At 24.6% G+C, this 27,421-nt stretch overlaps 1 protein-coding gene across 1 annotated transcript; it reads right to left on the reverse strand.

Moving 5' to 3' along the window:
• Window positions 1-2,118: 2,118 nt before the first annotated feature.
• LOC113549758 (lysosomal-trafficking regulator) lies at window positions 2,119-27,170 on the reverse strand. Its single transcript, XM_026951223.1, has 46 exons — window positions 27,039-27,170; window positions 26,701-26,825; window positions 26,465-26,553; window positions 20,050-20,200; window positions 19,014-19,288; window positions 16,812-18,946; window positions 16,646-16,741; window positions 15,806-15,963; window positions 15,585-15,718; window positions 15,108-15,218; window positions 14,869-15,032; window positions 14,681-14,796; window positions 14,446-14,611; window positions 14,223-14,390; window positions 13,899-14,152; window positions 13,476-13,838; window positions 13,302-13,380; window positions 12,814-13,004; window positions 12,567-12,740; window positions 12,190-12,471; window positions 11,863-12,118; window positions 11,682-11,788; window positions 11,310-11,528; window positions 11,026-11,232; window positions 10,642-10,959; window positions 10,367-10,570; window positions 10,089-10,293; window positions 9,847-10,023; window positions 9,611-9,767; window positions 7,494-7,632; window positions 6,497-6,744; window positions 6,057-6,278; window positions 5,868-5,980; window positions 5,591-5,802; window positions 5,387-5,530; window positions 5,083-5,327; window positions 4,904-4,970; window positions 4,701-4,832; window positions 4,390-4,631; window positions 4,011-4,312; window positions 3,772-3,941; window positions 3,463-3,686; window positions 2,896-3,097; window positions 2,614-2,831; window positions 2,474-2,545; window positions 2,119-2,411 (listed from the first exon to the last, which is right to left on the reverse strand). Exons 1-46 carry the CDS (start codon window positions 27,058-27,060, stop codon window positions 2,285-2,287), a joined length of 10,182 nt encoding a protein of 3,393 aa, XP_026807024.1. The 5' UTR covers window positions 27,061-27,170; the 3' UTR covers window positions 2,119-2,284.
• Between the last annotated feature and the right edge of the window lie 251 nt (window positions 27,171-27,421).

Below are 27,421 nucleotides of genomic sequence, written 5' to 3' on the forward strand. Positions count from 1 at the left end.
ACATTAAATAAGTAAACATTTTTTTTCATAATATATAAAAAAAATTGAAAAGCAGAAGCCGTAGTATTATTATAATAAAATATGTTGAGTAGATCATTGTAATAGATGTGTTTAATTTAAATTCATTGATATATCATTAGATACAATATACAAAAAATGATTCTTAACTAAGACCATCATTAACTTATATCACTAAATACATTTCATGAGATGTTTTTTTTTGATATTACTACTTAAAGTAATTTATTTTACTATTAGTATTATAGTAGATTGATTCTATTGGAAAATATTGCATTTATTATATTATTGTATTTCACCTTAGAGTCGATATCGCCTTATTACAAAATATAGTAAACAGACTCATGGTATATGTGAAATTATTTTTAAACATTAATCTACATACTTTGAAAATGTGATAACTTATACACTTATAAAATACATACAAAATTGAAGTCCCTACAAATATTTTTTAACTATAACAAAATAATTATCATTGTTATGTAATTATAATTAAAAATGTGATTTTGTCCAAATTTGAATTTCAATGTTTAAAAAATAATAATATTTATATATTTTTAGATTTTTTAGTTCCAAAAAAAATTACTCTCATGAATTGTATTAATTTTTCATACCTTATATATTCAAATTGAAGATTTTTTAAAACAAAAAACTTGTAATTCATAGTTTTTGTGATTTTGACAAATTGTGTTAACATTTTACTTCAAATGCAAATAAAAAAAAAAAAATTTTGGGTATGTTTTTAATATTTTTTTTTTAGATATAAAATCAACTAATGTGGGTGGGATGATATTATATTAGATTTTCAAGAATTTTGACTAAATGAATAATTTTTTAACGACATATATAGAAAAAAGTTTCATATTATATGCCTATAAATAACTTAGTCGAAATATTTTTTAAATTATATCTTATTATATAGAAAATGATTGAATAAAAAATTGGAAAAAATTTCATGGTTCTAATTATTTATCTAGTTATTTATTTCTGAATTATAAAAAAAATACAAGTGAATATGCAATGTCGAAAAAATTTAAACTTTAAATGTTCATAAAAAATTTGACTTATCACGATTTTGATAATTCATTTTCTGTGGATAAAATTTCTATTTCTCCTTAATTTTTTTGCTTCCCCAATTATTAAGAAAAATAATGAGAATTTTTTACTTTTGACTCCTCAAAGTATAAAATATATGCAATTTCTTCCAAAATGGAAAATCAAACATTTTACTGATCCAAAAGATGATGACAGGCATAAAAAAAACATACACATCATTGTAAAATCAAAAATATTCATACCTATTTAATGAAGACTAACGTTACAATTATATTGACTTAAAATAAGTATAATTTATTATTTTTAAAATTTTTTTTTTTTCAATAATAATTACAACATAGATGCTTAAAACATTTAATTGTTTCCCTGTAAATGTTGTACATAAACATTTTTAGATAAAATTAAGAATAAAACTCAAATAAAAATAATTTAATTCTGGAATGCAACTATAAATTATTACATAAAATTAACCCTTAGAAATGTATTTATTTTTAAATAAGATAACTTAATTAAATATGACCTAATTTAAAATCAGATACTATATATAATAATAATTTTGATGTACATGTTTAGATACATTTAACAAGTACACATAGAAACCATTTTAATAACCTTTAATATTATACAGTTTGGTATAATATTGTTAAAGAATTGATTTGTACAGATGAGTTCTAAACAGAAATTAAACTACATTCATTTATGAATTATGGTTTGTTTGTAAAAACACAAGACAATAATTTCTATCATTACATTGGATTTCTTATGTACAAGTATACAAACAAATGATTCAGATTTATACATTTGAAAACTTTAACAAATTAACCACAGGATACATAAAATACTCTGGAAACATTAATAATGTAATATATATATATTAATACTTTATAAAAAAAACAAGATGTAAATTTTGTAAACATTATAAATCATAAGTAAAAAAAAGTTAAAATATTTACTAATAAATTATTTTAAACATTCTTGAATATTAACATATACATTTAAATCTATAGTTCAATTGTGTATTAACAATAATATAAAATAGGATAATTGATAAAAAAAAAAAAAACCAATATAAATATGTTAACTTTAAATTGTAATCTTTTTGCTTGAAAAATATTTATTATATTATACTTATTTTTACTTTTTTCCAGTCTTATTATAATACTATTTTGAAAAGCTTCTGACCACAAAACACATAAAACATCTTGTGTTATTATATGCTAAGATTTAAAAATTTGGGCGTTTTACTAATTTGTTTAGCACCAGCAGACTCCCAAATTGTTACTGTTCCGTCTTCTGTTGATATATATAAATGTTGAGAGTCACTTGAATAGATAATACTGAAAGTTTGTAAAAATTCAAGTTAATCAATTAAAAAGTTAAAGGTTTATTTATAACTTACGCTATGACTGCTCCATCAAAATGAATAATTGGTATTTCGTTAACAAAAGACAAATCCCATGTGCTCCATAATCTGGTTAGGGATAAAAACATATTATTATACCATATATTATAAAATCTATTTATTTCAGCTGTAATTACTTGACACTTCCATCTTCTAATCCCGTCGCAATAATGTTAACTGATATTCCTTCAGGTGCATTGGAAAAGCAAACTGCTGTAATTTTTTTATCACTTTCTATGCTGCCAATATGTGAAGCGTTTATAGTTTGAAGTGTCAAAATTGATTTCCCACTGTTATAGTTGTAGGCAATCGTAACAATGTCACCAAGAATTTCATTGATAGAAACTAAATTAATCTAAATAAAATTATAGTATTGATTGAATTAAATTATAAAATACAATTTTTAATTTATTTATTACTGGAGACATCATGGGCTCCAATGATCTCACGTATGCAATATCATTTAAGTCCCAAATAATTGCAGTTCCTTCGTTATCACAACTAACAGCAATACTAAATGCTGGACTCAAAGCTATACAAGATATTTTTGCTCGATGGCCAACAAGAACAGTTGGTTCTTTAAAAATCTCTACATTACCAACGATAATGTCAAAATAAAATCTGAAATAGATTAAATATTATAGCGATTAAATGTTTATATTAAAAATTATTAAATGTTAGATAAAAGTTATATTATCGCTACGGCTCAATTTTGTGTACTCATACCCGAGTGCTAATCAAATTTAGGTTTTTATTTTTTAATGATGCCTATTGGCGTTTGAAAATTTGAGATACGGATCTCACATACTAATACAATAATATACACTAAATAACGTTGACAAAAAAAAAAACTCAAACGCAACACTGACCAAATTAAAAATAGTTGAAAATAAATGTATAAATGACGCCTTATGGCATCATCTCGCAGCAAACTTGTTAATAAACAGGATCTATGCAAATAAAACATAAGTCAAGTATTTTATTACTTATATACGTGTATGATTCCAGATTCAAAACCAATCCAAACATAAGGGCAGTGTGGTGCAGTGACTATAGTGCTGATGTTGTCGGTAGAAAAAAATTTGAATGCTGGTTTGGAGGGAGCTTCTTTGCGCTGTTTAATTCTAACCACATTATCAAATTCACTCCAAGTAAGTATCGCTGCAGCCATTACAGTAACCCCTTCATTTAATAATGTCAATGATTTTTCCTAAAATATAGTAAATAAAAATTAAATTCTAAAATCAAAAGTTTTACAAATAAAACATAAACTTAATAATAGTCATTATAATTACTTTTGAATATGTTAAAAGTAAAGCAGAGTTGTTTGAAAGTCCAAATACATCATTGGTAAGTAAGGGTACAAAATTAGTAACCAGAGTCTTGTGTTTTCTCTTCCAAATATACATGGGGACATTTTCCTCTGGTGATCCAACATAATTTCCCCATTTTAAATTTTTTAAGCCTACAAGAGTAAATTATTTGAAATTAAAATTATAAAAAGAACATGATTGAAGTCAAAGAAACATTTTACCTTTGATAACATTTCGACAATTAGTATTTTTTGTCACATTTTTTGGAGAGTAGTCATTGACTATCATTGGGTGTGGAAAACGAAATAATTGTCTTGGAGTCTGTCCATAAGTGCTGACCATAGTTTTAAAAGCAGATCTTGCAACTGGATCTTCTGTCTCTTCTATATGTGATCCATAATAAGTAGCTGGATGAAACACATTGATTGCATCAATTGCTGCTTTACCAGTCTGTTTGAAGCCAAATATTAAGTCTATCCAATGTGGTAAATTTTCAGTAACTATTTCAGATTCCAGAAGTTGCCTTTCAATAAACATTAGTTAGTATCTCAATAATATTAAATCAATTTTTTTATAAATATTTTATTTTATTTTATTTACCTTTGAATAAGTACAAATAATCTTGGATTGTTTTGAGCCCATATTGGTAGTTTAACAGAATCAACAATTTCTCCAGATTGCTTAACTCCAAAATTTAATTGCTCAAAGTTCATAAACATTTCAGGTAAATAGTAAAACTCGGGTATAAGTTCCTTTAAGTCAGTTGTTGATTCGTCAGATGACAAACGCCAGGTGATTTCCATTGAATGAAATGATCGATCTGGTACATCAAAGTTATTATCCTATAATAAGACATAATAAGACATGTTAGGATTAATTACATTTTTATTGAGAAAGTTGTAGTGTATTACTTGATATTTAATAAACATTTGGGTGTATGGTGGGACTCTTATCAAGAAATGTAATATTGTACCAGAATTACTGTAATGTGAACTATAGTGATGTGGATCTGTTCCAAAATGATGGATATCTTCTTTCAAATACTAAAATGAAATAAATTACACATAGATTTAGGGACACACCCAAAATTAAGAATGAAAATCAAAAATATTACATTATAATGTTGAATATAATGAGCTTCTTTCTTTTTATTTTGAATTGCCATAGGTCGTCTCAAATCTCTAATATTAAAAAACAAATATATTGTTTGGTTTAAATTATTTATGATAAATGTTATCAATTTTTAAATATTTACAAAAATATCAACATAATTTTTAGTATTTTATAGTTTACCTGTATGTGGATAATTGATTCAAATCTAATTCCATAGTATTATAACTAGCTAAAACAAATGGCATAACAGGATATTGCATTAAATCGTTATAAGATCGTGCAGCCATTTTATTCAGAATTGATAAATATTCCATGTTGGTGATTTGACGTGTCCTCCATAAATCAACTGTTTCACTTAGTATTTCATTAGTAATACGATTTGGCAATGGAAAATTCAATAAATAACTTCCAAATTCATCTCTTTCCTGAGTACAAATACCAGTTTTACATGATGAAGTATGTAAAAAGAAAAAAATGAAGGTACCTTTTGAGAATGAAAAGCAATTAAAAAAGTTTTTCCATTAGTAAGAAATATTTCTACAGCTTTTTCCTTTAGTGAGTATCTGCGGTTATGTATCTCTTTGATTTCATCAAATTTAAGAACATGTGAATAATCATTTTGTAGAAACTGTAATAATATAAACAATAATTAAATATCTATAGATTTATTAATTTTGAAAAATTTTACATTTGATATGTTTTCAGTAGGAACAATATAAATTGCATTTTCACTGATAAGAATTTCACATTTAATTTTTTGCCATGGGTGTACTAGTTTTGCAGTACACATATACGATATTTTTTCTTGAGACAATAAGCTTTCAACAACAGCAGAAGAAACAGGAACTTCCATATCATCTGATACTAAATAGTCCAGAGGTCCTTTGATATTATTTTTTTCTTTAAATAAATAAAAGTTTTAGCACTAATTAAAATTCAATAATATGTGACAATACAACACTAACCAGCTTTTTTTGAATGTTCAGGTTTAAAGAATTTTTTTAATATATTTAAATGGCACCTTTGAAGGCGAATTCTCACTCTACTAGGTCCTTCTGTTGGATTAAGTTCCCACGACCTAAAAATATATGTTATATGAACATAAACTTTAGAAAAATTATATCAAAGTATTATTTACGAGATATACTGTTTACGTTGGATATGACTCTGGAAAATACCACGGTGCCTTTTCGTGGGACATTTGATTAATAATAGATTTCCATCGTATTGTTGCTTGTATAGTATTTCTATAATTTTGTTTAGTTTTTTCTAGTACAAGTTTCCTATGGGAATTTTGTTCATCTGACACAATCGATGTAATTGCAATAGCAGAGTTGCAAATCAATTTTATTGTGTTGTCCCATTTACAAATACTTCTATAAAAAATATTATACAGTTTCAAATATTAAAATTTATCATTTTTTTTTGGTATGAATTAAATCTTGAATAAAGTTATATTGTATAACAGAATCAAAGCAGTTAATCTATTTAAATTGAATCATTTTTAACATTGCTGCATGAGCAAACATTTTACAACAAGAATAATGTAGAGCTAAGCGTTTTCAAAAAATTAAAATATTAAATAAAAACATACTTTATAATATTATCACTTTGGCTAATATCCATTCCATTTAATTCTATATTCATTTGACCTAAAACTTGATTTATCTGATTCTTCCATTCATTTTCGTAGACAATTCCATTACTGTCAGCAGTTAATAATTCTAATTCAATCAGGTGTTCTTTTAATGCTTCACATGTGCACATTTCTTCTTCAGTAAGAGCTACTGTCAAATCAGCATTCATCAATGAATACAAATAAACATAAAACCTTTGTTCAATCTAAAAATGTAAAATATAGTTTATATAATGAAAATTCTTTAAAACTGTTATTAATTTGTACATGTATTAGTGAAATCATTGACTAGATAACACTGATTATTATATTTTATTTTATTAATTACTGGTTTGAATTTAATTATTTCACTCAAGTAAAAAATATATATAAATTATAAAGTAGGCAGATCACTTATGGATTTGCTTTTTTTATATTATTAGAGAATGAAAATAGGAAATTAGAATCTATATTTGTTATGTTATTACTTTATTCTGAAGATATTTTATTTTGTTATACATATTTCAATTTTAAGGGCATATTTTTAATGTGCTAATTTTTATACTCATGATATATTATTAATACACTCATTATAAAATCAAAACCACATATTTTATGTAATAGTCATATATTCCTGTACTCTGATTACAAAAAACTAAAAATATTTTAGAAACTTCTAAGAAGTATATCATTAAATTATTATCCCTCATATATTACAACAAAGAAAACAAGTTAATCATTACCTATTGAAATAATAAACTATCCAAGTGAAATTATTTAATTAATACACTCCATTTGTATGTTTATTTTATGTACATAATAATAATTAATTTAAAAACAAATTGAAAGATAAATTAAAAATAAAACTAATCGCCAATAATTTAGCGATCTAGGCTTTAATAAAAATAAATAAAATAAATAATCTTATTGTTAAAAAAAAAAAAAGAATGCAGGATAAAAAAAAAATATAACATACCTGAGGATTTATATATATTAAGTTTTTGAACAATTCTTTAGATCTAGGTTCATTTAATAATGATTTTACAGCAAAAATACGTATCCTTGTTGTTTGATGTGGACTTAGAAGCCATACTAATAAATTGGCACCTTGCGATCTAAAAAAGTAGATAATTTTTATTTACACTAACATTTGTTTTTTGTAATTAACTTTTAAAGAACTTCAGAAATTTAACCATAGCTAAAATAATTGAAATTTATTTTAACTGCAAAAACTTAAATTGGAGGGTATAAGAATAAGAGAACGTTATACCCACATATGTTGTCTCTGTCTTACTAATATACATTATACCAAATTTACATTCAACAGAACACATTTCATGTTATTAGCTTCAATATTGAAGTCAATTTGCCTATTATCAAACTTAAAAATTATTAATGTAAGTATTATTTAGGACATGTCATACCTATGCTTTTATTGATAATATCATTTTAAAGTGAGTTATAGCCTAACCCACATTAAATGATAATATCAATAAAAGCAAATGACATATCTTAGAAAAAAATCTTACCTTTAACTTTGATAATAGGCAAATAGACTTCAATATTAAAGCTAATAACATAAAATGTGTTTTGCTGAATGCAAATTTGCTATGATGTATCATGTATGTCAGTAACACAGAGACAATACATGCGGATAACAGGTATAATGTCTCCTTAATGCAATTGTTAGAAACTTCTAGTATTCACAAATAATATATTATCAATGTATGTTGTAAAATAAGTAAAAAGATAAAAATGTTGAAATATATTGATGATGTATTGCAATGTTTGATACATAAACATATGATTTAGGACCAATGGAGTTAGCCGGTTGGACGTCAAAAACAAAATATAATAATAATAAATACATGTAAATATTGATGAAAATGAAAAGTTATTTATGTTATTTATATATTAATTCATTTTTTTTTTTAAATATTTATATATTGATCTATTTTATCATATTATAGAAAATAACTTTTTTAGATTCTGAACAAATCAATGAATATATTGATTTTACAATATGGTTTTTTAAATTTTTTTTATGTCTATTTATACAATAAGTAGTCGATAAAATGATTAAATTTTCATTATGAAAGTTTCAGGTAGCAAATTGGATCTAGTTTATTCTTTAGAGGTCAAGATTAAAAATTACCAATACTTTTTAATATAATCGGGAAAAACAAAAAAATAAAAATTAAGAAAAAACAGGAATTTTAACGCAAGTCTAACTATAATTTTTGACAAAATCAATTATATTTTTTGTTGTAACTGAAAAACTATTAACAGTAAATACATGAATTTTTCTCAACAAATGTTTGAATTGTCATTTTCTAATCACGATATTTCAAATTTTTGTCTAGAAATGTTAATTAAAAATTATTCACTAGGTAGACATGCTTAAGAATTTAATACAAAACTCTAGATAAATTTTCTATTTCTCAATTAAAAATATCAAAAATTGTTATCACAAAAATTTTTTGTAAACGTTTAAAGTTAAAATTTTAACAAAATTGGTCAAAGTCTCAAAATGTACAATTACTTTGTAGTTAAAAATCCATAAAAAAAATTTTGTTTATACTTAAGATTTGAAAATTGTACAAAAGGGTTTTATACTTTTAGCAACTTATTACCTATATCAATAAAAAAAAAACTTCTCTCAGAAAGCTAAATTAATTACCATATATATTTCATGATACATGCTTATAGACTGTTTTGGCTCAGAATAATTTTTTATTTGTAAATAATGATACATATTTGTAATCAAATTGAATACGCCCATAATAGTGACCCATTCTAAACCTAATACACAGCAGAATGGTATCCACTTGCCTACCTTAATTTTTATTGTTATTATTTAAATGGATTTTTTTAAGTTCAATTATCCCAACATCCAAATAGCTATGTCCATGTGCCCCTATTCAAAGAAAATATTATTATAATATTATATAAGACTATTTGTTCCAAGAAAATGTATGTAAAAAATAATGGCTTACACTGAGTTTTTAAATTTTATGTCTATCATAATATAATCACATAAATAGTGATTCTATGGTTAGAAAACAATTGACAATTTATACTAAATTCTTGTACCTTATAACATCACGAGCAGCTCCATAAATAGATACCCATGGATGCTGTCTTTGTTCTCTCGTGTTTTGTATAATACTAGTGAGATTATACAAAAGAATTGTGAATAAATGGCATCCAAATGCAACTTCAGGAGTAACTTCATCACTTGTGTTCTCATCTAAGAAATATTCATTTATATTATAAAATGAAAAACTAGCTATCTTTTTATATAGGCTTATTAACATTGTTTGACATACTTAAAGCAAAAATAAACTCAACAGATCGAATAATTATATTTTTGTATCTATCAATTAATTCTGCTTTTGATAAAGATTTTTGACGATTACTATTAGATACAATACTAAATAGGCTTGATTCACTGTTTGATATGGATTGTATGTCATTTGTTTCTTTAGGGTTGTTCAACGATAAGACTAAAAATATATATATACATAATAAAATCAACTCATGACAATTAAACATTTAATAAGTAAAATACCAGAACTCAAATTCTTCTTCAGCCGAGACAATGCAGGAACTAAAGGTGGTTGAGTCTGTATGAGGTCTTGAATTGTGTCCATTCCAGATTCTAAAATAAAACGTTGCGTTTCTCTTAGGGTTAAATTAGACCTGATGCCTTCTTTGGATGTTTGTATTTCTGTTTTTTGTAAATAACGACATTGGTAAACAGAATCATTTAAAATCTGAAAAATAATAAAAATAAGTTAGTTTAAATTATTAAGTTGATAATAATTAGATAAAAATATTGATACCAACTTGAATATTTTGTATACCAGGAGTATGAATAGCTGAAGTAATCAATGTTATTAATAATGAATTTATATCATCAACAAGTATCTCTTGTTTATTTAAGTCTATATGACTCTGAGATGTTGGGTAAATACTAGCTATTACTGATAATGTTTTTAATAGACATTCAACCAAACCATATTCTAAAATAGTATGCAAACACTGCGGAACCTAAAAAATATATAGAAATAGAACCATTGATTTTTTTTTCAATTTAACTGTGATGATACTGAAATTCTTACCTTGGTAACGAGTTTGAGAAAGAAGTTAACTATATTTGTACATAATGCCAAATTAAATGTAGATTTTGGCAATAGTGAGAGTAATAATGGAACTGCAGAAAAATTAAAAGAACCCATTTCAACAGATTGGTCCCACAGCAGTTGTTGATCCAAAGGAAGCCAATAACTACCAGTAAATATTGAAGCGCAAGTGTCAACTAAATTCACTGTAGTTTGATGTAATGACAATATGTTTGCCATTTGATAAAATCCTTTAAATTTAGTGACAAATTTCTTAGCGTACGATTGACTGCATCGTTGTAAGAATACACATATTATCTAGAACAAGAAAAATTTTAAATTTTTTAAATGAATATAATAAAACAAAATTAACTTCAAACTTACTTTTAAAATGATAATTTTAACTGAAGAACTAGGATTGTTAAGTAAAACTACCAGTTTCTCTGCGTCAAACATTTTGTCAATGATATTATCAGGAACACAATTTGAAATATTAATTAAAACATTTCTTAGTATAGATAATAAACCTTCAATCATCTCACCATGACTTTCAGAATCAGAATATTTAAATTGTTTTTCATTTAATTTTTCCTAAAATAAACATCATTATTTGTTAATAATAGTACTAAAAAATTTAAATTAATAATATTTATAAATGATAGATTTACTTGGGCCCCAAAGTACACTTCTGCTTCGCAAGCATTACCATAGTCCAATGACACATTTTTTTCATTATTTCTCATCGCTATGGCAACATCTTTTATACTACCATCTATACCAGAATCCTGACCAGTCTCTTCTGGAACAAAATGTTCACTACTTTCTGATGTTTCTTCACTAGCTTTGGATGAATATATTTGATTATTTTTTAATAACTCTTGTCGTACCTACAAGAAAAAATAACATAAGTTGATATAACAAATTAAATATATATATATATATATATATATTTATAATGAAATTAATTGAAAAAATATAAAACATTTTATTAACAGTTCATTGAAGAATTAGTAAAAAATATAATTAATTAATTATTTTACCTGGAGTTTTAATAATTCTGTATTTAACTTTTGAGTATCGATAGAACCAGAAAAATCAGTTTCTGAGTACTCATTTAAATTTAATTTACTATCAGACTCTTCAGATTCTAAAAATAATACGTAAAAAAAACTAGAATTAAAATTTAATAACCAAATTTAAGTATAAAAATTAAATAAATACCTGACGATATATGTATGTGAAAATCAGGTGATATATACATTCTAGATTGAGGCGATAGAACAAAATAAACGGATGCTTTTAAATGAGGCAAATATAAATTTTTACTTGGATGCACAGCAATCAAAAAGTCTAATATCAAAGTAATATAACTCTTATTTGTTCGTAAATCAAAAATACTTTGTACAAAATCCACTAAATCTTTTTGAACACATCCTATTAATGTGGTTTCATTTGAATCTTCTAACAATAATTGACACTATTCACAAAACAATAATACAAATGTTTTAAAATATGACATATTACATTACTTATTTCATAAAAATCTACCTTAATTTGTAACAAAATTGATTCTAATAATTCAGATGACTGAATTTGTTTCAAATTAAATTTTCTATGTGGATGATTCAATGATAAAAGATGTTTACAAAATTTGAAAAGATACTGAATAATCTGTTGATTTTTGGTAGTCCATATCTTCCAACATGGCAAAATTACTTCTTTTATAAAACAAGTATTCAATAAAACACCTTCATAAAACATATTGACAATCCATTCATCATTTACATAAACAAATGCTCCCTTTTTATTACAACCTGCTTCCAAGAGAACCTGCACATCAAATAAAATATAAATATAATTATTTAGTACTTACTACTAATCTATTATAATTATAAAAATATTATAATAATATCATATATAAATACCATAAGCATTGAACAACTAGGTTGAATTTTTGATGAAGTCAAAGCTTTTGTTAATAGTTTATAACCATCAAGTGTAATAAATTCTGAATATAATTTAGAATCAGATTGTACAAAATGTAACAGAATTTGTAATGCTTTTACTTGATCATTAGAAGATGAATGAAATTCTATAACCTGATTAATACACAATAAATTAAAATATAATTAAGTATTTATGCTATATAACATTAAATTTTTGTTTATTTACCCTTGCAAATAAAAATAATATTAAAGGCATGCCTCCTATTTTATTGACTACAGTCAGTAATCCATTTGGTTCAAGTACTTTAATAGAACTAACAATAACTGTAGATATCACCTGAGGTGGGCTCTGACATGCGCGTAAATCATATGCAGTCATCTTGAACATTAATGGTTGAGTAGGAGGAAATAAAGAACCTAAATAATACACAAAACATTATTAAATACTCAAAATGTACACATTATTCGTAATTTATATCTTAATACTTATCATATTGTTTTTTAATGTGCCTACTAAAAATTAAGTATATTTTTAATGATTTTTCTATTCTACAAAAATTATTTAAACATAACTATCGGTCATATTCTATAAAAAAAAACTGTTATAATTTGTCTATTAAATAAATTGGTATAATGAATTCAACAGCATGAATTAATTTTTCTAATATTCTTAACAGTTTATTAAACAAAAGTTAAGTAGAAAAAAAATGTTACCTGTAGGATTTGGAAGAGTCAAAGAATACAAACAAACTGTGAGTGGTTGTCTTGGAGTAAAACTCAATAATATAACGTCCTAAACCAAATACCAACAATTTTACAAATAAATTATCTCTCGGTTAAATATTTTAATAAAATCACAAATTTATTGTTCTAGTAAATTTAAGTTACCTGCAAAGGTTTAATGATTTCAAAACTTTGTTTCATTATTTGATTCCAGTCCAAATTAGAATTCAAAGATGTATTTAAATTAAAAACTGAATCATTGAATAGCATGCTAAAATTTGGTTTTAATGGATTGTTTGAACAATCAGCTAAATTTTCTAAATCAGGTCCAAAAGCTGCAAGAGTGCTAGCACATTCTTTTGTTAGAACCGGCAATCTAAACATTAAAATGTTTCCAATTGAAATAAGTGAAGTATTATCTCTTGTATCGCCTAAGAGAACATTAGATGGTCGAGGTTTTTTAATAAGAAATCCATTAAACAAGAGATTGGCTTTATTTTCACACAGTCCATCTATTATAAGAGTTATCTAAAGAAAAGAAGAATTAGTGATGATTAAATAGATTAAAATTACATTTTGAATAATTACCTCAATAAATTTGTCGCCTTTTTTAATACCATTTACATTGATAGCAACATGATGCCAGGCCATCAAACCCAAACAGTTGTTAAAATTTACTTCAGAGAGTAATTCAAATTTATTTTCATTTGGCCTTGTGAGTCTTACAACAAAACCATCGGTTAAAGGGTTCAACCAAAATTCTATAAGCATCGCATCAAATCCAATTGAAAATACATGGGTTAGATCATCTAAATTATTTATTTCTTTTTGTAAATTTTGAGCTAAAGAACATTTTATACATTAATAAACTATATCTATATTATTAAAGGTAATACTAAGTTATATCAATACTTTTTCCAATAGATTCTGCAGAATTGTTTCTCTTGATGTTTACACATTTATGCACATGATCTAAACATAACCACATTGATAATGAAAATCCTGTTGATAATACAGACCATCCTAGATCTGTATTTATAGGTAAGCTTAGAGCAAATACAGACCATGGTGTCAGCAATCCTAAAATAAAATAAATTAATAATATTTATTCAAAACATTATTTGTTCTTTCATACTCATTTCTTTGTGATTTTCTCGAATTAAAATTGCTAATGCTTCTGCAGGTCTATCACTAATAGGTAAATCTGAAATTACTTTTGCAGGAAACTGAATACTGTAATATGGTCGCCATGCGATTGGTATATGGTCAGTCAAATAAACTAATGGCAAGAGTAATAACCTCTAAAGTAAAATATATTAATAATAGACTATAAACTATTTCACATTAATTTTAATAATAAATTATCTTACAAGAGGTGGATTATGCGTTTTAAACAAGTTTAAATACATCTCAAGTTCAAAAGTTTCTATATAATGACAAGCCATTAGAGCAATAAGTTCCATCATATAAATATAAATTTTATCATCTATATTAAAACAAAATATTTGTAAGTTAGTAAAACGAACGGTTAGCAAAATCAAATCATGAATATACTCACAAATTTCAGATCGTTCATTATTATTAACATGTTCTTTAATACAGTTTAACAATTTTGAAATAAGTCCTTCTTTAGCAAGTTTTATACAACTTTCGTCATTGTCTTTGCAAATAGCAATTAATCTTTGTAAACAGTAAACTATTCCATCTATATTATCAAGATTTCTAGATTTAAAAAAATTAAAGTATACATTTCATTAAATAAAAATATGATATATTTTAAATCAATTTTCAATGTACCTGGAAAAAGTCATTAGGTCTATAGCCAATGTACACAATGCTGGGTGCATAATATTCAATTTTTTTGTATCTGCATGAATATTTTTATGGGAAATTGACTCATCTGCAGTTCTATAAAGATTAATGTAATGCATTTATAACTTTTAAATATTGAAGTAAATTATAACAAATTTTAACTCATAGCCAAGATTAAAAATATAAGACATAAACAAGTTCCTACTTTCCTTTACATACAAATACTATTGCGACATATATTAGTAATTGATAATATTTGTTATTATTTTAGTCACCGTTATGAATGAAAAGTGATGGCCTACCCGACATTAGGGTCCAAAAATGATTTTCAACAAAATAATTGATGGGCAATTACCATAATCATTACCAAGTTATTATTAATGTATATCTAACACCTACTCTTCTGGATGTGCAACTGAACTTAATTAAAACAATCTAAACAGTTTTAAAAAATGTACTCACTTGTCAGATGAGTCAATATTTATCCAACTTTGAAACTCAATATCTGCTTCATAACCTTCGTCACCAGAGATAAAATCATCATCATCGTCAAATGGAAGCCATTCAGCTTTACCTGGTGTTTCTATTTCCAATAACTATTTAGAAAAATCATAATTGTATTATATAAAAACTCAATCAATTGCTTAAAAAAATATATGTAAATTTATGTAATCAAAATATACCGTAGTTAATGATTGATCAGTTGTCATGGAATTTAAGGCCTGTCGATTATAAGATACTGTAGCACATTTTATTAAAGAGCTACAAACTTGTTTAATTCCAATGTGTCCTTTAGACAAAGCTTCAATCAACAAATCTTTTATGTGAGAATCCAATGTAACTACATACAAACATGTTAAGAATAATTAACAATATATTAGAAATAATAACTCATATAGATACCTAAAGTCAGGACTTTGCAACCAAATTAACCCAATACCATTAAGATACTTAAAATAATGTTAATACTAGTGGCAGTATCAAAAGAGACAATAAGACAATATATACCCACTTAGAATACAAACAAATTATTCGGTTTTATTATATTTGAATGTAATAATATACAATACAAATGAATTATTTATAAAGTATTCTTAGAGTAGACTAATTACGGGCTGACCTTACTTAATGTGGTAGATCAATTCTGTAAATATCCAAATACCTACAGTATAAAAATTAATATGAGACAATGTCGAAGTTGTCTCATTCTGTTAAGTACTGTGATCAAGTTAATTTTAAAATAAGCAGAGGTTACCAATGTACTATGAAAAATGTTTCACTGTCCATATTTTTGCTTTATTTTATTTATAAGCAATCGTTATTAACTCAGTTATACTCAATTTATTTTTTTTTTTTTTAAACTTTTCCTGACCTAAACTCACTCCTTGCCATTGGAGAAAACTTAATAAAACGTTAAATAAAAATATTTTCAAAAATAATACCCTAGGTATGATGCTTACAAAACATCCTAAACTAGAATTGTATGATAAAGATACTAAGCACGTTCTAAAACCTTTACTTACTTTTATCCTCAAAAATTGATAAATTCAAGACTAGTAAACATTCAATAAGCTTTAAATTTATAATATTTTTGTCTTCAATTGTAACTACATTCATACCTGAAAATATAGCATAAAAAACGAATATAATAAACTAAATAGGTAAAGAAAAACAGCAATATCAACTGACCTTCCACACTGATTGGCCTGGTTAATAATAAAGATACAACAGATAGTAGAGTGTCATAATGATATACAACAGATGAAACTTGTAAATAACTTCTAATTCTAGGACATGTCAATGAAAGTCTAGCTAAACATTGAAATAAATCACCCAATCTTGTTATGACACTATTATAGTCATTGTACTGATCTACAGTTTTGAATGTCATATCTTCTCTTAAAAAATCTGACAAAGCTGATAAACTGTACTTAAATTTCAAATTAATTTTTATTGGTTGTGGTTTCATTACATAACCACAAAATAATTCAACTAAATTAAACACTGCAGTTACAATAATATTTAAATCTTCTGCTTGACTATCTGTAATTAAAATTGGAGTTGTTTTAATTTGATTTAAGGTCCACATTTTTGACATAATTTTTGTTTCCAACACATTGCAAGACAATTTTGTAAAAATTGGATCAGTTATTAAAACTTTTAAATATTTAACACCGTTTAGAGAATCAAATTCTGATGTGAAATCAAGAGAAGCTAATAATATGTTAAATATATTTAATGAAACATTTATTAGAAAACGATCAGAATCGTTCTTATTTTCCCTGTATGATTTTTCACTCGTTTTAAATACAGGATAAAATATACGAAACAACATCACATGTTGAACATCCTTTATAAATACTGAAGCATTTTTAGATAAATGTAATCCAATTGTATATGACAGTTTAATACTTGAACCAGTCAATAACTTTCTAAACAATTCAAAGGTAATCCATTTTTGTTCTTTTTTTTTCTTATTTTTTTCATATGAATTCATATTATTTTGTGAAGTGTTATCATCATCACAACATACCTTACAAGTATTATCTTTGTATGCAACACCTGTATCTCGATACAAAGTTTTTTCCATCAGTTGTAATATCATGTAACTCTTTTTATAGTCATGGTCACCAACCATTTTTAATAACTTTGGTAAAATTAAAGACAATGGCACACAACAACATATTCCGATGACTCCGATAGTCTTAGCCAAATAAAACCATAACTCTTTATCTTGGTTATCTAAGTTGATCATTAGTCGAATAAGAATCATTGACAATGAAGTAACACAACAATTTTGGCTAGTATCTTGAGATGGAACTATACTACTTACATATACTTCCCCAAAGAGATTGTTATGATGGTGCAACATAGATTTAATACAATGTCGATGTCTGGTTTTATTGCAATGCTGTAGATGTACCATACGTTGTCTTATTTTCTTCATGTTCAACACTAATAAACCAAGTAAATTTATAATAATTTTAACATGGTTAGTGGAGAGTTCTGCATCTTGATCGCGTACACTAAGTATTAATGAAATACATTTTTCAATTAGTTTACCACGTTGACAATCAAGCATTACTCGAATTTGTTTTAAAAAATGGAAATGACTATTATACGAATGACACTCAAATAACATCAATGAGAATAACATCAGTAGTGCACACACAACACCAAAAAGAGTTTTTTGACGTAAAGGATATTCTTTTAATTCGTTTATTCTTGATTTGTTCAATAAGTTTTCTAAAATTTGCAACAATAATGGTACAATACCTTCTTGAGTAATTGTTTCACTGATATTTTGATACTGATAAAGTTTTTTAACGGCCAAAACCATGTTGTATAACATTTTTGATTGTATTATATCATCATCTTTATTGCTAACATCAAACTGAGAAACACATATGCTATCTAATGAAAACTTCATAACTATAAATGGCACAAACTGATGACTGCTTTTTAAATTATATTTTAAAGGGTTCTGAGTACCAAATAATAAAATTTGTGTTAATAAATCTAATACTAATAACTTTATTTGACTTGGAGTTGAAGTGTGACTGGTAATAGATTTAATATTTTCATCATAAAAATAACCAGGATACAAATTTCTTCTTTTGGCCAAGTTGGTTTCTTCGTCATCTGATTCATTATGTTCATCTTCACTACGTACAATATTTGTAAAGTAATCAAAGTCCATTGGGTTAAATCGAATACGCAGTGTGCTAGGCGACTTCATCATATCTAATGCAGTTTGAGACTCTGATTCGCTAGATTCTTCAACCATTTTTGATTTATCACCTTCCAATGAGTGAGTTTTTATCCTATAAAAAAATGTAATACAATTTTAAAATTTTAAAGTTATAAATAAAAAATAAACAAATAACATACCTATTTGCTGATACAGAGCTTACTCGGCGAGATCTAGGTATACTAGGACTTGATCTATCATATATAGAATTAAGTTGAGTTTTTGATTTTGATTTCATACCTTGAAATTTTGTTAACTTAATTAAATCATCAAGTTTCAAATTTGTTTCATCCGTTGGAGAAATATAAGGATTAATCTTTTTGGTATCATAACTTGTTTTACCATCAGCATCATCATTGAATATTGAAAAAATTGATACTAGGACATTAGCCAATTCCTTTAGTTGTCGGACTTCCTAAAATGAACCATATTAAATTTTAGAATTTCATGTATTTAATTTAAAAAAATTAATCTTTTTTAAAAATTATTTTATTATACATAAAAAATTTCAAAATTAATCCATATTAATCTCAACAGAACTTTATTTATGATCAATATTTATTTTTTTTATGAGAAAAAAATATTATTTAATATTTATATAAATTAAATGATTTTATAAAAATTAAAACGTTGGTGCAGGGATTTATTAAATCCCCGACTATAATACCGCATGAGTTCTGTTACTGGACAGCCTCCCTCATCATACTTTATTATTATCTAAATATTTTTCCACATAATTAAATCCTATTTGCTTATTGTACATATATTACAGATTGTAAATTTTCTATTTTATTAAAAAAAAAATTAATGAATATTTTATTTAAAATTTAAATTTGTTTGTTGTAACTATAAAAAATTGTTTAAAAGTCATAAAGTGATACCTTTCTTTAAATTTAATAATATTTTGAACATTTTTAGTTTCATAAAAATGTTTTAATTTATTCTTAAGCTATGTCCTAAAGTCCTGACCTAAATCCTCTGCAAACACAATAGAAAAATGTATTTTTGATATTGTTTCCAACAATGTTTCTGATATCACATCATAAGCAATATGTTATTGAAGTTTAATGAATGATTTATTCTAGTTTGGAGTCCAGATGCAACTTTAAAGAACTGATATAATACTATTGTATTTTATAAATAAACATGAATTAATAAAAAATATTGTCATTTTACTTGAGTGCCAAATAAATGTAAAACTGTTAGACATCTCCATCCTCGTTCAATTAAAATATATTTCTTCAAACTAGATAAATCTTCTTCACCAGACACAGAACATACATGATCAATATCCAAAAGTAATTGATCTACTATTGCATTAGATATACTGAAAATACAAATTTGTTTATTAAAAAAAATACATAAAATTTCATATATTATTATTTATTATAATATAGCCCAACTATTTTCAAATAAAAATGTTATTTTAACAGTATTTTTAAATTTCTTTTGATGATTCTCAATTGTATGCATAATTCAAACTAATTAAAATTGATAATATATAAAAAAAAAATATATTTTCTTTAATCCAGAAATAAATTCTAATGAAATATCTTATACTATTTATATCTGCTATTTATACATCATACACGTTTAGAAATGATCCAGGTAATGAACAGTTTTTGTCAATGGTGTACTGGTCACACACATAACTGTTTCCTCTACTGAATCAATCACAATTAATACAAAACAATATCACACCCATATGAAGAAGTTGGCCACTTAGGTCTCTTCTAAACATGAATGGAGTATATTATATACTTAATGTTGTATAATTTTTATTTTTTATTTAGCCAAGTTTTTAGTAATATTTTTAATATCAAGGATTGCCAATGTATTTAGTCTTCTCTCTTTTATATTCCATCTTAAGTATGGTTTTATTTATTTTTTGATTCCGAAAAAGACCATTTGAAATAATTATCAGGAGTACATACAAAGATTCTTAATGCAACAATAACAATATAAGGATAAATATTTAAAAAAAAAATCATTATTTTTTTATAAAAATAAGCATTTGGAGAATTTTACCGCTCGTATATTGGAATAAATTTTGATTTACATTTCACAGTATTTATATCATAAATAGTAACAAACTTTAAATTATTTACCAATCAATTTTACATGTTGAAACTAAAAAAAAATGTTCAAGTTTTTTTTAGCTGGTATCTAGTGACTAGCATAATACAAATGTATAGTTTTTTTTTATAAAACTATTCTATACATATATCATCTATATATTATTTTATAATTTAATAAATATAAAATAAATTGCCACCCTTATTTCCTATTCATAAATGTATCCCTAACTATAAAATGTATTAGTAGCCAGTAGGCAACTTAACTTGCATCATTTTACCCCAAATGTTGTTAATGTCAACAACATTTTTCTCAATATTTTTGTATTTTAATTAACTTAAAAAGTTATGGATAAATAAATTTAAATGGGTAGCTTTAACTACTATCTAAGTATGTCACAACAATTTAAAATTTAAATTTGTTAAGATAAAAAACAAAACAAAACTCAAAATAATTTGGAGAAAACTTTAAAAATAAAGGTTTTGATCGGTTTCTCTGTTTTTTTCTTCTATTATGTATAATTAAAAATAACATAATACTGATAACTGAAGTTTATAGCATAAATATTAAAATTAAAGTTGGTATTTCTGAAAGAGCTTTATAAAAATTAAATTAATTTAAAGACGCAAATTCACAATACATTATTTTGTACTACATTTAAGCAGAAAATGTAACAACATAGATAAATAGTATGATTTGTATTAATGGTCATCTTTGGACTTTTGATTGTTATTCGCAAAAACTTGATAAAAATTAAAAATATAACAAAATTATTAATTTATTTAACATACCTACAATTTAAATAATGCTGATTCAATAATACAATCTGACTACATCAGTTTATAGCATAAAATATGTAGTATTTAATTGAAATATTAATTATTAATAATGGGATAAATTATCTCTATAATAATTACAGGATGTTTATGTAATTAGAAATAAGAGATACAATAAAAACAAAGATTAATCTAATATAAAATTAAAAGGTACTATACTTAGTATATCACTTTCAGTGATCAGTGTTATCAAATGATAATATCTAAAGTAAAACGGCAAATGGTGTCGTGACCTAAACAACTAAAATCAACCACTCAACGCAATAAAATTCCATGGATGATTTCTTCATTCAAAACTTCTGACGATATAATATAATTACATTTATTGTAAGATGGTTATTTTAAGATTGTTCAATACGTATAATATATAATAAACAAAAAATAAAAGTTTCTAAAACATTAATTTATACAAATTGTAAGCAACAAACTATTTTTAAAACACTGATAATTTAATTTGAAACAATAGTGAATTTGTTTTGATTATTTTTATAATTTTAATACAAAATTAATATCAAAATATTTTTATTTCAGAAGATTATGATTGCAATAGATGGTTTATCTAACAATAATATTTATATTGCTACTTATACAAAAAAAACATTTGAAAAAACCCAATGTTTTGTAACATAACAGACAAATGCTTAATATGTTTTTATACATATACTAATCAACAGGAATAATTTGTAAAAACATTATAAATTAACTTTCTATTTATTCTTAAAAGGACATACAATGGGAATGACCTTAAGAAATTTTATCTTTTTTTATATCATTCTATATGCAAAATTATTAATTATTCTACTATAAAACCACGTTTTCTATCTAAATACATACACTAATTTTTAATAAGTTTTATTCACAAGCATTTTTAAAGTGATTAATTTTAAACATACTGAAATAATAATTATAGATCAATAATTTTTTTTTTCAGTAAATACTTTTTTTTTATTTAATAGTATTTAAACACTTTACGCTAATTTAATAAACATTACATATATTTTTAGTTCAACATAAATTATGTTATTTAGTTATACATAAGAACGTTTAGTATGTTATCTAAAAAATAAGTTAAATTTTTCTCCGGTAAAATTATATTGCTGTCTAAAAAATTAAAAAAATTCATATTCTGTAATCAGTTGATGGTAAAAAGAAGCTATTTCTTGATTGACTTGATTATTTATTCATGTAACTGCAGTGAAATCTTCTTTAGCGAACTTCATTGAGAATTAAAATAAATACACTATTTGCAATAGGGAGTTTATAAGTATTTATTATTGAGTATTATGCTGTTTGAATATTTTTTCTGAGTTACAGGTTAATTAACATTAGAATTTTAGCTTCACTTTCTCTCAAGTCTTCTAGTTAAATTTCTTATATTAATAGTATCAGAATGAATATATATAATTTTGAAGATCACTAGGTGATTTTTTGTTGCAGTTATATAATTTATTAATTGTCTAGATCAGTGATTCCCAAAGTGGTGCACTTTTCTTGGGAGACACAAATACTTAACAGAGGAAGGGCGATGTAAATATTAATACTGTACCTATACCGTACAAATACTAATATAGTACTATACAATAATAAAAATGTTTCATTTATACAAGGAAGGTGCGATTAAATTTTTATATTTTTTGGGGATATGTAAACCAAAGAAGTTTGGGAACCGCTGTTATAGATTATTTGTTTCATAAATTAATTATTTATTCTACAATATTTTAATTTATTATATGATAAGAAATACATATTATAGTATGTTTATTATTTAGAGTAGAGAACATTTTATACAATAACTATGAGTAACGAATAAAATATTCCTAACATATGATAAGATAAAACAGAAAGAACCTTAAAATGATTTCAAATTAATTATAAATATAAAGGCTTAATTATAAAAACTAAACTCTTAAACTATTTCTGTTCCAATATCATTCAAATTAAATCATAAAATATTGTAAAAATTGATAACAGTTATAAATTAATAAAAGTTAATTAAGAATAAATTGTTTTATAATCAATTAATCACCAAAACTTTAATTATTAAAAATGAATATTTAATATCTGTATTCAATAAGTAATATAGGCATATAAAAAAGGATACATTGACAAGATAACATAAGTAAAGAAGGTATACCAGTGGCAGATTTTATGTAGGGTGATCATGGCAGGAAAAGCCTCCCCCTCCCTTGGACTTGGTTAATTCCCTTTATAATTTTAAATATGTGAATGTTTATGTATCTACATTAAAAGTAAACAATAAATATTTTATTTCCAAGACATCCCAAAAATATTGCTTAAATTATAAGATTACATTATACGTCATTAATTATAAATAAAAAAATATCTTAGTATATATGAAAAAAAAATGTTTGTTCTTTGATATGTATATTTGTATACATATATTTATATGTTATACACAATATATATTATAAAAATAATAATTATTATCATAGCTATTGAATAAAGTTGCTTAATATTGGTACTTGCCATAACAAATAACACATTTAATCTTTAAAAGTTAAAAATAAAAAACTAATTTGGACTTTCAAAGTAAGAATTATGATATACACAAATACTTTTAGTAATTCATTGGTCTAGATAAAGATAAATTATACATTTTACTAACACAAAAATTAAATAAAAAAAGACTTACAAATATTTTGTATAATTTTAATTATCTATATCTTTTAAAGTTAATTAGTATTTCATTTTGTAATTTGTTTAAATATTTATAATGGTTGTATTATTTTTCTTTCGAGCCCATTTTGAAATATATTTCATTGATTTTGTAGTTTTTACTAAAAATGTGCTATGACCTCTACTGATTACCATAAAATATTGTACCTACTTATTTCTTAATTTTTGATCAGGGATACTCATAATAGCGCATAAATGAGATGGAAATTTAATATTATTATATACACGGAACTATAATTTATTGTTATAAATTTATGAACCATTGATTTGAGCAGAAATTATCACTGGATACGCTCTAACAGAGTTGCATCTGATGTATATTATTGTTAACATTTATCATAAACATTATATAATGAATTTTAAAACTTAAAATTATAGGAGGACAATATGAATTACAACAATCACTATATCACTCGTTATATAGCAATATTATTTATGATATAAAAAAATATATTTATCACATCTCCAATGGTCTAATACTTTAATGCTATTCGATCAACTACCAAAATAACCACAAAATTTTGTATAAATTAATCAAATACAATATTACATTGCATTTGTTAGTTATAAAATCTAATACTAGTACTAATACTTTTTATTTTAAATGGAACAACTCTATTTTATTGTTTCATACATCATAATAATGGTTATAACCTGAATGATAATAATTTATTCTCTAGAGAATCACCTGGCAAATATTACTAATAGAGCAAACTGTAATTATTATGTTATAATAATGTGAAAATGTTTAGATAATGTTTAGATAATCTATGATAATTTTACTTTATTTAACTGTATTATTTTCTTAATATTACACATTTAGGTAATGTAACCTCCCGTCCAGACTTTCATGCAAATATTACTAAATTGTATAGTCAAATCAAGATTGTAAAATGTAAACCAAATTTCACTTGACTGAAATCATCAAAATTGATTAATTAATCTATTAAGATTAATTATGTAAAGAGTATCTTGATTAGAGTAAATATTTAAGTTAAAAATATCTGTTAGATACCTAGGATAATAATTACATTAAAAAAGTTAAAGGTATGCTATTTTAAATAAATTGTAATAAAAATATATCTACTGACTATTTACAAATTTTAAGTTTAATATTATACAATAGGTACATGTGCTGTTAAAATAATATATAATTTAACATTTCTACATAAATACAATTTATAAAAAATTATTAATCAAATTTGATATTAAATTATTCTCTTCATTAATCAGAATTAAAAACATTAAAATTACTATTAAAAATAAAGTTATATTTTTTGTACATTTTACATGTTTTGATAATAAAAAAAAAAAAAATACTAGTGCTCAACATGTGATCCTCAAAATAAAAATATCTTTAGAGTACATTACATAATATGTTGTAATGTTTATTAATATGACATAATATATTAGCAAAATTTGTAGTAGTTACAGTAAAAAAAAAAAATTCAATAAGGTTTCTAATAATGACATTTTATTTTTTATGCACAGGAATACACAATTTGATGATAATGTAACAGCAACTAATTATATAACAATACTTAACAGACACGTATTTATTTATACCATAAAGGCATAAAATAAAATTAAGAATTTTATAAAAATAAATGATATATTTTCATACAAATTTTAAAAAATGTAGATGCCTATAGGATTCAAATTATACTTACTTATACAAGAAATTTTAATCTAAAAATGTAAGTATTAAGAACTTAATAGAAAAAAATAATGTAGCTGATCTCTAAACATAACAAATAAGAATAACTACCATACTATCTCACAACTAAAAAACCCTCTCCTCTACCACCCAATAAGAAATAAGAAAATATAACAATAAAAACATATGTTTTACTTCCCTACTTGCAAAAACTATTATTTTATTTACTTCTATGATCGCTTATCACTTATTTTAATTTAGGTCTAAACACTCTAAACAGAATATGTTTACTTTAAAGCCCAGAAATGTTGGTACAAAGACTTACTTTGCTTTTGGAATATCGTCAGGAACTTTCTTAATTTTTTCATGTACTAACAGTATTTCAGATAGCAGTAAATCAAACCATGCAATTTTCTAAAATAAAAAATATTTATATAGGACAATTTTCTTTCATTTTAAGACCATGATTATAATTTAATGTCTCACCATCCAACAAATCTAATAGTGTTCAAGAAAACATTAAATATTATAATACAATTTGTGTCGGTAGGAGGTACTTACAAAATCATTTTTAAGTACGTTTTCCACGATGGTGTTGCATTTTAAATAAGCCTCCCAGAAAATAAGTATTTTTGAAGGTTTTATAGGTGTTGAATGATCCATAGGTTTGCAATTACTGTGATAATCTGTATAATAATAATTAAAAAACCTTTAATACATTGGACCGACACTATAGGAAACGTAGTGTGCCCACTGCCCACTCACGAAAGTCTACCAAACAATCTGAAGATACGTTTAAAAAACATAATAAAAACAAGTATGACCGCCAACCGGTCTTGGTCTCTTACATAACATTATAATATCAATTATCAGCTATAGCCCCTATAGACACAACGTACCTCGGGACGACCGACGGGACATTGAAAAATATATGTAAATTACTGAAATTCCAGTTATTGGCGCGCACTATCACCCATCGGTCATCACGTGACCAAAGTTTTATCAACACTACCGTCTAACGTCTACGATCACAGCATACTAGTGATCTGGAAATCTCGTCTCGTTCTCGCTTTATTTTTCGACCGAATAAATCGATATTATATTTTAAACGAAATCGATTTATCGACGGTGTTGTATGTTTAATCGGGTTATAACTTGTAATGTTATACTGCGATAACCTGCCGCCAGCAGCTCGTAGACGGTCTAATTATTTCTATTTATTAAAATAAATGTAATAAACGTAATAAACGTAATAAACGTAATTGGAACCAGATGTAGGTAT

This window comes from Rhopalosiphum maidis, chromosome 1, assembly GCF_003676215.2.
Source record: "Rhopalosiphum maidis isolate BTI-1 chromosome 1, ASM367621v3, whole genome shotgun sequence".
Taxonomy (NCBI): domain Eukaryota; kingdom Metazoa; phylum Arthropoda; class Insecta; order Hemiptera; family Aphididae; genus Rhopalosiphum; species Rhopalosiphum maidis.